General features: G+C 46.9%; 1 protein-coding gene across 1 annotated transcript in view; it reads left to right on the top strand.

Moving 5' to 3' along the window:
• Window positions 1-14,135, top strand: part of LOC139571496 (collagen alpha-1(I) chain-like) — a 40,756-nt gene that overhangs the window by 24,611 nt on the left and 2,010 nt on the right. Inside the window, exons 28-48 of the mRNA XM_071394423.1 lie at window positions 149-202; window positions 325-378; window positions 655-699; window positions 1,344-1,442; window positions 1,769-1,984; window positions 3,232-3,285; window positions 4,010-4,063; window positions 4,191-4,298; window positions 4,669-4,722; window positions 4,975-5,028; window positions 5,192-5,353; window positions 7,725-7,832; window positions 8,173-8,334; window positions 8,722-8,829; window positions 11,057-11,110; window positions 11,220-11,327; window positions 11,787-11,840; window positions 12,355-12,462; window positions 12,590-12,881; window positions 13,185-13,375; window positions 13,575-13,817. Coding sequence (XP_071250524.1) covers window positions 149-202; window positions 325-378; window positions 655-699; window positions 1,344-1,442; window positions 1,769-1,984; window positions 3,232-3,285; window positions 4,010-4,063; window positions 4,191-4,298; window positions 4,669-4,722; window positions 4,975-5,028; window positions 5,192-5,353; window positions 7,725-7,832; window positions 8,173-8,334; window positions 8,722-8,829; window positions 11,057-11,110; window positions 11,220-11,327; window positions 11,787-11,840; window positions 12,355-12,462; window positions 12,590-12,881; window positions 13,185-13,375; window positions 13,575-13,817 — 2,382 coding nt within the window. The remainder of the gene's footprint in view (window positions 1-148; window positions 203-324; window positions 379-654; window positions 700-1,343; window positions 1,443-1,768; window positions 1,985-3,231; window positions 3,286-4,009; window positions 4,064-4,190; window positions 4,299-4,668; window positions 4,723-4,974; window positions 5,029-5,191; window positions 5,354-7,724; window positions 7,833-8,172; window positions 8,335-8,721; window positions 8,830-11,056; window positions 11,111-11,219; window positions 11,328-11,786; window positions 11,841-12,354; window positions 12,463-12,589; window positions 12,882-13,184; window positions 13,376-13,574; window positions 13,818-14,135) is intronic.

The following is a 14,135-nucleotide window of genomic DNA, read 5'->3' as shown; positions in this document are numbered from 1 at the left end:
ACACATCTCATTCTTAGAATGAATGGCACATTTAGCCACATAAATCTTCAGTACATTGACGCATTCTGTACAGTCCCTTTTAATGAAACATTGAGACACATACTGTATGAATTTATTCATGAGCCACCCAAACACCATTTTGTTCCAGGGAGGTCAAGGAGAGAAAGGAGAGGGTGGCCCCGCTGGTCCTAACGGATTCCAGGTAGGGTACCAGCCACGATTCTTACCTCTGCTATCATTACTTGTCTAGATATTCACATTGCAACCAATGATGTTACATGTTGACCTGAAATCTCAACCACACCTCTCCGATCATCCCTATAGGGTCTGCCTGGAACTCAGGGAGCTACTGGTGAGCCTGGCAAGGCTGGTGATCAGGTAAGTAGTGCCCTCCCATCACAGAGATCCTATAGGTTCTAGATGTAATGCTATGCCCTCCATGACATGTTGAATTGAATTGATGAACAATTAGACCCCTTTAAGTAGCTGGAAAGCAAGTTTTTACCCAAATGCAGTTGTTGAAGTGTAATCAGACATTATCTAGCAATACATTTAATTATGTGGCAACTGTTGCTGTCAAAAGGGCTATAAATATATTTGATTGATTGGTTGATTGGTTGGTTGATTGCTCCCCACTCCTCTTTTGCTCCACAGGGGGTGCCTGGTGAGGTTGGAGGTCCCGGCCCCAGTGGATCCAGAGTAAGTACAGCATCACAGCAGATGGATCTGAACCCCCGGATCTGTCTCTAAGCTGCCTGCTTCAGTAGCTGTTGCATTACAGACATGATGTTCACAGATCTTCTCCTCCTCTCCTCCCCTCTTCTGCTCCTCGTCTCCTCCCCTCTTCTCCTCATCTCCTCCACTCCTCTCCCCCCTCTTCTCCTCCTCCTCTCCTTCCCCCTTCTCCTCCTCATCTCCTCCCCTCTTCTCCTCCTCCTCTCCTCCCCTCATCTCCTTCCCCCTCTCCTCCTCCTCTCCTCCTCTCCTTCCCCCTTCTCCTCCTTGTCTCCTCCCCTCCTCTCCTCTGCTCCCCTCATCTCATCCCCTCTTCTCCTCCTCCTTTCCTCACCTCATCTCATCCCCTCTTCTCCTCATCTCCTCCACTCCTCTCCCCCCTCTTCTCCTCCTCCTCTCCTCCTCTCCTTCCCCCTTCTCCTCCTTGTCTCATCCCCTCTTCTCCTCCTCCTTTCCTCACCTCATCTCATCCCCTCTTCTCCTCCTCCTCTCCTCTCCTCCCCTCATCTCATCCCCTCTTCTCCGCATCTCCTCCCCTCTTATCATCCTCCTCTCCTCCGCTCTTCTCCTCTCCTACTCCTTTCCTCCCTTTTTTTCTATGTCCTAAGGGTGACAGAGGTTTCCCAGGTGAGCGTGGTGGCGTCGGCTCTGTCGGCCCCTCTGGACCCCGTGGACCTAATGGTTCTCCTGGTAACGATGGTGCTAGGGTAAGAGAACACTGGAGAACACAGATACAGATTACATCATTGATTAAATAATTCAGTTGGTCCTTATGTTGATCCTAGGACTGAGAATTACATTACAACCATATCATTTGTCCTTTTCTTATTTATTTTTGCACCGCAACAAATATTTTTGTACATATATTATTTTGGCACAGAGCAAAAGGAGGTTTAATGTGTGTCTCTCTGTCTACCATCTCTGTTCCTTTTTGTAAATATATTATTTTGGTACAATGCGATAGGAGGTTTCATGTGTGTCTGTCTACCATCTCTATTGGTTTAATGTTTCTCTGTCTACCATCTCTGTCCAGGGTGAGACTGGAGTTGCTGGTGCCCCTGGCGGTATGGGAGCCCCAGGTCTGCAAGGAATGCCCGGAGAGCGTGGTTCAGGTGGCAACTCCGGTGCCAAGGGAGAACGAGGTGATGGTGGCCCCAAGGGAGCCGACGGTGGCCCAGGAAAAGACGGCATGCGTGGTATGACTGGACCCATCGGACCCCCCGGACCCACTGGTGCTCATGGAGAGAAGGTAAGTGCAAAAAGCTGTTTGGATTGAAACAGTTTGATTGCCCAGTAAACGGTACAATATCATGTGTAGAAACAACTACTGTGTAGCTACAGCCATGATGTGTAGAAACAACTACTGTGTAGCTACAGCCTTGATGTGTAGAAACAACTTCTGTGTAGCTACAGCCTTGATGTGTAGAAACAACTACTGTGTAGCTACAGCCTTGATGTGTAGAAACAACTACTGTGTAGCTACAGCCTTGATGTGTAGAAACAACTACTGTGTAGCTACAGCCTTGATGTGTTGAAACAACTACTGTGTAGCTACAGCCTTGATGTGTTGAAACAACTACTGTGTAGCTACAGCCTTGATGTGTAGAAACAACTACTGTGTAGCTACAGCCTTGATGTGTAGAAACAACTACTGTGTAGCTACAGCCTTGATGTGTAGAAACAACTACTGTGTAGCTACAGCCTTGATGTGTAGAAACAACTACTGTGTAGCTACAGCCTTGATGTGTAGAAACAACTACTGTGTAGCTACAGCCTTGATGTGTAGAAACAACTACTGTGTAGCTACAGCCTTGATGTGTAGAAACAACTACTGTGTAGCTACAGCCTTGATGTGTAGAAACAACTACTGTGTAGCTACAGCCTTGATGTGTTGAAACAACTACTGTGTAGCTACAGCCTTGATGTGTAGAAACAACTACTGTGTAGCTACAGCCTTGATGTGTTGAAACAACTACTGTGTAGCTACAGCCTTGATGTGTAGGATTGTTTTGGTAAATCTTCCTTGAAATATGAGATAGTTCTCCCCTTCTCTCCCCTCCTCTCTCTCCTCTCTCTCCTCTCCCCTCCTCTCCCTCCTCTCCCTCCTCTCCCTCCTCTTTCTCCTCTCTCTCCTCTCCCCTCCTCTCTCTCCTCTCTCTCCTCTGCCCTCCTCTCCCTCCTCTACCTCCTCTTTCTCCTCTCTCTCCTCTCTCTCCTCTCCTCTCCCTCCTCTACCTCCTCTTTCTCCTCTCTCTCCTCTCTCTCCTCTCCCCTCCTCTCTCTCCTCTCTCTCTTCTCTCTCCTCTCCCCTCCTCTCTCTCCTCTCCCCTCCTCTCTCTCCTCTCTCTCCTCTCCCCTCCTCTCTCTCCTCTCTCTCCTCTCCCCTCCTCTCTCTCCTCTCCCCTCCTCTCCCTCCTCTCTCTCCTCTCTCTCCTCTCCTCTCTCTCCTCTCCCCTCCTCTCCCTCCTCTCCCTCCTCTTTTTCTCTCTGTGTTAGGGTGAGGGTGGTCTTGGCGGCCCCCCTGGTCCCGCTGGAGGTCGCGGTTCCCCTGTGAGTAACTTCCAATGACATACTACATGTTCACCTGCTTATGACAGCGGTGTAATGCACACATTGATGGCACGCCATTTCTCTTCATCACACTGAACAAAGCACATTGATGGCATGCCATTTCTCTTCATCACACTCCACAAAGCACATTGATGGCACGCCATTTCTCTTCATCACACTGCACAAAGCACATTGATGGCACGCCATTTCTCTTCATCACACTCCACAAAGCACATTGATGGCACGCCATTTCTCTTCATCACACTGAACAAAGCACATTGATGGCACGCCATTTCTCTTCATCACACTGCACAAAGCACATTGATGGCACGCCATTTCTCTTCATCACACTGAACAAAGCACATTGATGGCACGCCATTTCTCTTCATCACACTGATCAAAGCACATTGATGGCACGCCATTTCTCTTCATCACACTGCACAAAGCACATTGATGGCACGCCATTTCTCTTCATCACACTGAACAAAGCACATTGATGGCACGCCATTTCTCTTCATCACACTGAACAAAGCACATTGATGGCACGCCATTTCTCTTCATCACACTTCACAAAGCACATTGATGGCACGCCATTTCTCTTCATCACACTGCACAAAGCACATTGATGGCACGCCATTTCTCTTCATCACTTCATCATTGTTTCTGTATCATTTTTTCGTTCCCAACCTCTGACCCTATGTGTTTTCTACCCATAATCCTCCAGGGTGAGCGTGGTGAGCATGGTGCCCCTGGACCTGCTGGATTCGCTGGACCCCCTGTGAGTAACATCATCACCCAGTCTGGTCCAGTCCAGAACACTCTGAAGCTGGTCACAGTTCTGTTTCCAGGTGGAATCCTATAACCCAGCCCTGACCCGTCCTTTCTTCTTCTCCCTCCTTGATCAGGGTGCTGATGGTCAGCCTGGCAACAAGGGAGAGACTGGTAACAACGGCCCCAAAGGTGATGCTGGTGCTCCTGGGCCCGGTGGACCGGTTGGTGCTCCTGGACCTCAGGTATGGCTGTCTGAGGCTGTCCTATCAGCTTTAACTCCTGAACCGACAGATTTGATTGAACTACAAGCTCAAATCTCAAATCTCCAAGAAAGCAAGAAATATACATTTAGCTGTTTGCTGTTTGTTCCTGAATCAACCAATTCAGGAATAGTTTGCAGATATATAGCACAAGTTACTTTTGGCTAACAGGCCACCCTTGTATATCCTTAATGTACTGTAATCCAGTGACCGGTTGAAATTGTCTCTCACCATTAGAAGGTGTTGAGGACTGACTCGGTGATGTGACCATCAGTGTTCAGGACATGTATTTATTGTCATGTGTCCTTTATAGATTTTTTATGGCCTAACTCCCTGATGTTTGTGTCCTCAGGGTCCTGCTGGTAATGCTGGTACTAAAGGAACTCGTGGTGCCCCTGGGCCCCCTGTAAGAACTCTAAACTCAAATCCTCACATCATTCATAACAACACTAGTTTTAATTTATTTTAACTGAATAAAAATGTAAAGTATGTTTTTTTAAGAAAGCTGTTCTGTATTCCTCTGTGTGTGTGTGTGTGTGTGTGTGTGTGTGTGTGTGTGTGTGTGTGTGTGTGTGTGTGTGTGTGTGTGTGTGTGTGTGTGTGTGTGTGTGTGTGTGTGTGTGTGTGTGTGTGTGTGTGTGTGTGATAATGTCTGTAGGGTGCTTCTGGTATGCCTGGTCCTGGTGGAAGAGTTGGCCCTCCTGGTGGAAGTGTAAGGTCACCTTTGTAACACTTCATCTATCACCAATCTATCATTCATCCACACTGAAACATATCAAGTTTGGCTTTTCAAGTTAAAAATCTTTAACTCACATATTGAAATACTTAAAAGATTTGCTCTAAACAAACTACCCTCATCTCCTAAATGTTTTCAGGGAGCCCCCGGACCCTCAGGCCCCCCCGGCCCCTCTGGTAAAGAGGGACAGAGGGGTGGACGTGGTGAAACTGGTCACGCTGGTCGCCCCGGTGAGGCTGGAGCCGCCGGACCCCCAGGACCCTCAGGACAATCTGGAGCCAAGGGTAATGATGGCCCAATGGTAAGTACACAGCAATAAACATATAAACAACAACAACAATAAACAAATAAACAACAACAGCAATAAACAAATAAACAACAACAATACACACATAAACAACAATAATAAACAAATAAACAACAACAATAAATAAATAAACAACAACAACAGCAATAAACAAAGTAGTAAACAGAGCAACACATCAAGGATGAAGGGATGAAGGGTTGAAGGGATGAAGAGCTGAAGGGCTGAAGGGCTGAAGTGATGAAGAGCTGAAGGGCTGAAGTGATGAAGAGCTGAAGGGCTGAAGGGCTGAAGAGCTGAAGGGCTGAAGTGATGAAGAGCTGAAGGGCTGAAGGGCTGAAGGGATGAAGGGCTAAAGGGCTGAAGGGCTGAAGGGCTGAAGTGATGAAGAGCTGAAGGGCTGAAGGGCTGAAGGGCTGAAGAGCTGAAGGGATGAAGGGCTGAAGGGCTAAAGGGCTGAAGGGCTGAAGAGCTGAAGAGCTGAAGGGCTGAAGGGCTGAAGTGATGAAGAGCTGAAGGGCTGAAGGGCTGAAGGGCTGAAGGGGTGAAGAGCTGAAGGGATGAAGGGCTGAAGGGATGAAGGGCTAAAGGGCTGAAGAGCTGAAGAGCTGAAGGGCTGAAGGGCTGAAGGGCTGAAGTGATGAAGAGCTGAAGGGCTGAAGGGCTGAAGGGCTGAAGGGCTGAAGGGCTGAAGCTGAAGGGATGAAGGGCTGAAGGGCTGAAGAGCTGAAGGGCTGAAGTGATGAAGAGCTGAAGGGCTGAAGGGCTGAAGGGCTGAAGGGCTGAAGAGCTGAAGGGCTGAAGGGCTGAAGTGATGAAGAGCTGAAGGGCTGAAGTGATGAAGAGCTGAAGGGCTGAAGGGCTGAAGGGCTGAAGGGCTGAAGAGCTGAAGGGCTGAAGGGCTGAAGTGATGAAGAGCTGAAGGGCTGAAGGGCTGAAGTGATGAAGAGCTGAAGGGCTGAAGGGCTGAAGGGCTGAAGAGCTGAAGGGATGAAGGGCTGAAGGGCTGAAGTGATGAAGAGCTGAAGGGCCGAAGGGATGAAGGGCTGAAGAGCTGAAGGGATGAAGGGCTGAAGGGCTGAAGGGCTGAAGGGATGAAGGGCTGAAGGGCTGAAGGGATGAAGGGCTGAAGTGATGAAGAGCTGAAGGGCTGAAGGGCTGAAGAGCTGAAGTGATGAAGAGCTGAAGGGCTGAAGGGATGAAGGGGTGAAGGGCTGAAGAGCTGAAGGGATGAAGAGCTGAAGGGCTGAAGGGCTGAAGGGATGCAGAGCTGAAGGGCTGAAGGGCTGAAGGGCTGAAGGGATGAAGGGCTGAAGGGATGAAGGGCTGAAGGGCTGAAGGGCTGAAGGGATGAAGGGCTGAAGGGCTGAAGGGATGAAGGGCTGAAGGGATGAAGAGCTGAAGGGCTGAAGGGATGAAGGGCTGAAGGGATGAAGGGATGAAGGGCTGAAGGGATGAAGAGCTGAAGGGCTGAAGGGATGAAGGGATGAAGGGCTGAAGGGATGAAGAGCTGAAGGGCTGAAGGGATGAAGGGCTGAAGGGATGAAGAGCTGAAGGGCTGAAGGGATGAAGGGCTGAAGGGATGAAGGGATGAAGGGCTGAAGGGCTGAAGGGCTGAAGGGATGAAGGGCTGAAGGGCTGAAGGGCTGAAGGGCTGAAGGGCTGAAGGGCTGAAGGGCTGAAGGGCTGAAGTGATGGGCTGAAGGGATGAAGGGCTGAAGGGCTGAAGGGCTGAAGGGCTGAAGGGCTGAAGGGCTGAAGGGCTGAAGGGCTGAAGTGATGGGCTGAAGGGATGAAGGGCTGAAGGGCTGAAGGGCTGAAGGGCTGAAGGGATGAAGGGATGAAGGGCTGAAGGGCTGAAGTGATGGGCTGAAGGGATGAAGGGCTGAAGGGCTGAAGTGATGGGCTGAAGGGCTGAAGGGCTGAAGGGCTGAAGGGCTGAAGGGATGAAGGGCTGAAGTGATGAAGAGCTGAAGGGCTGAAGGGCTGAAGGGCTGAAGGGCTGAAGTGATGGGCTGAAGGGCTGAAGGGCTGAAGTGATGGGCTGAAGGGATGAAGTGCTGAAGGATGAAGGGATGAAGGGCTGTTATATTATAATTATATTATTATATGTTTATATGTTTCCCATCATTACGAAACAAAACAACAATATGAAAAAAATTCAAATAATTTAAAGAACTAGATGGAATGTTTAATAATAATACAAATATATAAATTAATACATTGAAATATGTAATGCTACATAAACTTTATGCATATAGTAAAGTTTAAACCATGGTGATGAATCCCTTTATATATGATTGTTCTGGTTGTCCCTGCTGCATTGAAGAATATGTCATCTTTTCCTCGATCTGTTCTTTTTCTGCAGGGAGCCCCAGGAACCCCCGGACCCGGAGGTATTGGTGGACAGCGTGGTATTGTGGGGGGCCCAGGAGGAAGGGGAACCAGCGGTAGCCCAGGAGTTCCAGGACAAGCTGTGAGTGTTCCCATCAACAGCACCCCCACCCCACTCGACATATTACTATTTAAGGGCATCAAGTAGCTATGTAGGAGCGGCAGGTAGCCTAGCGGTTAAGAATGTTGGGCCAGTAACCGAAAGGTTGCTTGTTTGAATCCCTGAGCTGACTAGGTGAAAATTCTGTTGATATGTCCTTTTTTAATTTAATTTTTATTTAACTAGGCAAGTCAGTTAAGAACAAATTCTTATTTACAATGACATCAGATCCTTCATGCTTAAGTTTTCTCTTTGCTTTCTTTGTCTCTACTTCCAAATCTTAAGAGTCTTAACCCTTGAGCTGTCCATTGTCGTCTCTCAGGGGGAGCCTGGTAAGCAGGGACCTGGCGGCCCCGTCGGTGAGCGTGGATCCCCTGGCCCCATGGGACCCCCTGGCCTGTCTGGTGCACCCGGTGAGGCTGGTCGTGAGGGTTCCACTGGTCACGATGGTGTTGCCGGTCGCGATGGACCCCCTGGTCCCAAGGTAAGCCTCTACTATCAAACCATGTCTTACTCTTCCATGACACTGTTGTTATAAACAACATTGCTGCTGGATAATAGAAACAGCCTACTTGTCTTGAAATTACACACTCAGGGCTCTATTCATTCCGCATCGATGATGTTCAATTAGCATTCACGGTAAACGCTGCACATATCAGCTCAAATGGGAATTACTATACATTTCTATTGCGCAATCTGTAACACTTCAGCTTGACTTATTGAATAGAACCCTTACTGTTGGTGTATGTAGAGCTCTTTCAGGTGCTCTTTTCCACCACTTTACAATGTAAGGAAGGAAACTCCAACACTTGTCCCCATTACTGGTGCTGTTACCCTCATGACTCTTTGTTCCTGTGTGTGTTCATTGTAGGGTGACCGTGGTGAGAATGGTAATGCCGGTTCCCCTGGTGCTCCCGGACCTCCCGGTGCCCCCGGTCCCTCTGGTGCTTCTGGCAAAACTGGTAGCCGCGGAGAGTCTGTAAGTACCTCTTCTCATCAATTTAGGGGTCGACTATAGTATCTCTGTCACTTTCAGGCCAAACGTTTTGGACATTTGTTGGACTAGCTTACAATGTTACCCTGACATACCCTGAGATTCATCAATTTTACCCTGACATATGCTGAGATTCATCAATGTTACCCTGACATACCCTGAGATTCATCAATGTTACCCTGACATACCCTGAGATTCATCAATGTTACCCTGACATACACTGAGATTCATCAATGTTACTCTGACATACACTGAGATTCATCAATGTTACCCTGACATACATCAATGTTACCCTGACATACCCTGAGATTCATCAATGTCACCCTGACATACCCTGAGATTCATCAATGTCACCCTGACATACATCAATGTTACCCTGACATACACTGAGATACATCAATGTTACCCTGACATACCCTGAGATACATCAACGTTACCCTGACATACACTGAGATTCATCAATGTTACCCTGACATACATCAATGTTACCCTGACATACACTGAGATACATCAATGTTACCCTGACATACCCTGAGATTCATCAATGTTACCCTGACATACACTGAGATACATCAATGTTACCCTGACATACACTGAGATTCATCAATGTTACCCTGACATACACTGAGATACATCAATGTTACCCTGACATACACTGAGATTAATCAATGTTACCCTGACATACATCAATGTTACCCTGACATACACTGAGATACACTGAGATTCATCAATGTTACCCTGACATACACTGAGATACATCAATGTTACCCTGACATACACTGAGATTAATCAATGTTACCCTGACATACATCAATGTTACCCTGACATACACTGAGATACACTGAGATTCATCAATGTTACCCTGACATACACTGAGATACATCAACGTTACCCTGACATACATCAATGTTACCCTGACATACACTGAGATACATCAATGTTACCCTGACATACACTGAGATTCATCAATGTTACCCTGACATACACTGAGATTCATCAATGTTACCCTGACATACACTGAGATTCATCAATGTTACCCTGACATACACTGAGATACATCAACGTTACCCTGACATACATCAATGTTACCCTGACATACACTGAGATACATCAATGTTACCCTGACATACACTGAGATTCATCAATGTTACCCTGACATACACTGAGATTCATCAACGTTACCCTGACATACATCAATGTTACCCTGACATACACTGAGATACATCAATGTTACCCTGACATACACTGAGATTCATCAATGTTACTCTGATATACACTGAGATACATCAACGTTACCCTGACATACATCAATGTTACCCTGACATACACTGAGATACATCAATGTTACCCTGACATACACTGAGATTCATCAATGTTACCCTGACATACACTGAGATACATCAATGTTACCCTGACATACCCTGAGATACATCAACGTTACCCTGACATACATCAATGTCACCCTGACATACACTGAGATACATCAATGTTACCCTGACATACCCTGAGATACATCAACGTTACCCTGACATACACTGAGATTCATCAATGTTACCCTGACATACACTGAGATACATCAATGTTACCCTGACATACACTGAGATTCATCAATGTTACCCTGACATACCCTGAGATACATCAACGTTACCCTGACATACATCAATGTTACCCTGACATACACTGAGATACATCAACGTTACCCTGACATACATCAATGTTACCCTGACATACACTGAGATACATCAACGTTACCCTGACATACATCAATGTTACCCTGACATACACTGAGATACATCAATGTTACCCTGACATACATCAATGTTACCCTGACATACACTGAGATACATCAATGTTACCCTGACATACATCAATGTTACCCTGACATACACTGAGATTCATCAATGTTACCCTGACATACACTGAGATTCATCAATGTTACTCTGACATACACTGAGATTCATCAATGTTACCCTGACATACATCAATGTTACCCTGACATACACTGAGATTCATCAATGTTACCCTGACATACCCTGAGATACATCAACGTTACCCTGACATACATCAATGTCACCCTGACATACACTGAGATTCATCAATGTTACCCTGACATACCCTGAGATTCATCAATGTTACCCTGACATACCCTGAGTTCCATCAATATAGAATACACACATAATTATCCTTGATTCTCTCTCTCTCGCTCTCTCAGGGTCCTGCTGGTCCCGCTGGCCCTAACGGTCCTGCTGGTGGTCGTGGGGGTCTTGTAAGTTTTCTGTCAGCATTTTGTCATCCATACTCCTCAACCTAATGTATTGTAAGGATGTCCACTGTCTTTGCTGAGTACATGTTTGACCTTTGACCTGTGTCTGTAGGGCCCTGCTGGTGCTCGTGGAGACAAGGGAGAGGCTGGAGAGGGTGGAGAGAGAGGCCACAAGGGACACAGAGGTTTGAGCGGCATGCCCGGACTTCCTGGACCCGCTGTGAGTATACCAGCCTTCCAATATCATACAACTCATGCTGTTACAGTTAGCTGCTTCTCTTTACGATAATTTACTGCCCTTTTAAAAGTTGTTTTTATTGATTTGTGGCATTAAGGAAGCATGCACATTGTGTCTGGGTTGAAGATCTGTTGTTCTCTTTGCTTTAACATATATAATGTGTGAATAATGTGATATAATGTGTGATTAATGTGATATAATGTGTGATTAATGAGATATAATGTGTGATTAATGAGATTTAATGTGTGATTAATGAGATATAATGTGTGATTAATGTGATATAATGTGTGATTAATGAGATATAATGTGTGATTAATGAGATATAATGTGTGATTAATGAGATATAATGTGTGATTAATGTGATATAATGTGTGATTAATGTGACATAATGTGTGATTAATGTGATATAATGTGTGATTAATGTGATGTATCTGGTTCCAGGGATCCCCTGGAGAGTCTGGGCCTGCTGGACTTAACGGACCTTCTGGACCCCGAGTGAGTATGACTCTGACTCCCAGTTCATCAATAGAACATGGTTGATAATGTAATATAAGTTACACATTGGCCCTGCACTCCACAACACTCTTCAGTTGGATAACATTGTCCCTGTACTCCACAACACTCTTCAGTTGGATAACATTGGCCCTGCACTCCACAACACTCTTCAGTTGGATAACATTGGCCCTGCACTCCACAACACTCTTCAGTTGGATAACATTGGCCCTGCACTCCACAACACTCTTCAGTTGGATAACATTGTTCATAGAATGATCCTGTATGTGATGTTGTGTTCTTAACCTTAACAAGAAGATTCCACACATCAGATTACGCAGGGATATCCTATCTAGTCATTTATTAGTGATGTTGTCGCTGGAATGGAAGGAATAGGACCTCTGATGATGGCTGAGAGGTCAAGTTGTTAATAGTTAAATAATGGTGAGTGAGCGCTGTGACTTTTCCTGTTCAAGGTATATGACTTCTAATGGAGTTGTTGTTCTGTGTACTACAGGGACCCCATGGTTCTTCTGGCTCTACTGGTAAAGATGGCATGAACGGTCTGCCTGGACCCATCGGACCCCCCGGACCCCGTGGTCGCAACGGAGAGATGGGACCTGCTGTAAGTCTCACACTGACCTCCACATTTACCGTGCATACGCACAAGCAGACACACAGATCCTCACACACATAGCACAAGCCTTTGATGCCAGATTTGACCCCTTTCTGTCTTCTTCTTCCCTACCCAGGGTGCTCCTGGTTCTCCTGGTCTGCCCGGACCCCCAGGTCCCGCTGGTGGCGGCTTCCATGTCGCACCGATCTACAACCAGGAGAAGGGACCTGACCCCATGCGAGGAGGAGGAGGATACCACTACCGTGCTGACGAGCCTGACATGATGAACGACCGTGACATGGAGGTGGACACCACCCTGAAGAGCCTCAGCCAGAAGGTGGAGAACATCCGCAGCCCTGAGGGAACCCAGAAGAACCCCGCCCGCATGTGCCGTGACATCAGGATGTGCCACCCTGAATGGAAGAGCGGTAAGTTCCAGGCTCAGTCCAGCGCACGCCCCAGACAAACACTGGTTATATAAATAGGCATGCTGTGATCAGTGATTGTTTGGTTGGTTGGTTGGTTGGTTGGTTGGTTGGTTGGTTGGTTGGTTGGTTGGTTGAATGAATGATTGAATGATTTCATGTATTCAATATTTAAAAAGGAAACATCAAAGAGCTAGCAACCTACATTAATAACTCTATCAATATAATAACTTCTCCTTTATTGGACCTCTATGGTCACCTGAAGCACCTTGATGGCTTATATTCTGTTCTCTCTTAAACCCACAGGCCAGTACTGGGTGGACCCCAACCAGGGCTCTCCTCTGGATGCTGTCCAGGTCTTCTGCAACATGGAGACTGGAGAGACCTGTGTCTACCCATCCCAGGACACCGTCCCCATGAAGAACTGGTATACCAGCAAGAACATCAGGGAGAAGAAGCACATCTGGTTCTCAGAGTCTATGGACAACGGCTTCCAGGTAAGGACCATTCAGCGTAACCATGTGACAAGGACTACAGTCAGAGCTCGGGTAGAAACGACTCAGACTTACACTCAAACTTGGATTACTGGGGACATGGGTCTTGACTTGGACTCAAGTTTTAGTGACCTGCCTTCACTACAAATCTGCCTTCATGATACTAACCCCCCCCTCCTCTTCCTCTCCCTCTCCTCTCCAGTTCCAGTACGGTAGCGAGGGCTCCAACCCAGAGGACGTCAACATCCAGCTGACCTTCATGCGCCTGATGTCCAACGAGGCGTCCCAGAATGTCACGTACCACTGCAAGAACAGCGTGGCCTACATGGACAAGGGCACGGGCAACCTGAAGAAGGCCCTACTGCTCCAGGGATCCAACGAGATCGAGATCAGAGCTGAGGGCAACAGCCGCTTCACATACACCGTCAGCGAGGACGGCTGCACGGTGAGACACCTACTACTACTGTCCACTTTTACTGTCCTCTACTCTTTTCGCTTATCTTTCAACTCCCTTCTGATGTCTGTTATTCTATTCTCTCTTCTACTCTCGTCTTTTACTGTCTTCTACCTCTCTTCTACTCTCCTCTATTCTCTTCTTCTACTCTCCTCTATTCTCTTCTTCTGCTCTCATCTATTCTCTTCTTCTACTCTCATCTATTCTCTTCTTCTACTCTCATCTATTCTCTTCTTCTACTCTCCTCTATTCTCTTCTTCTACTCTCCTCTATTCTCTTCTTCTGCTCTCATCTATTCTCTTCTTCTAC

Source organism: Salvelinus alpinus, chromosome 3 (genome assembly GCF_045679555.1).
Source record: "Salvelinus alpinus chromosome 3, SLU_Salpinus.1, whole genome shotgun sequence".
Lineage (NCBI taxonomy): Eukaryota > Metazoa > Chordata > Actinopteri > Salmoniformes > Salmonidae > Salvelinus > Salvelinus alpinus.
This window is presented reverse-complemented; position numbering and strand designations above follow the sequence as displayed.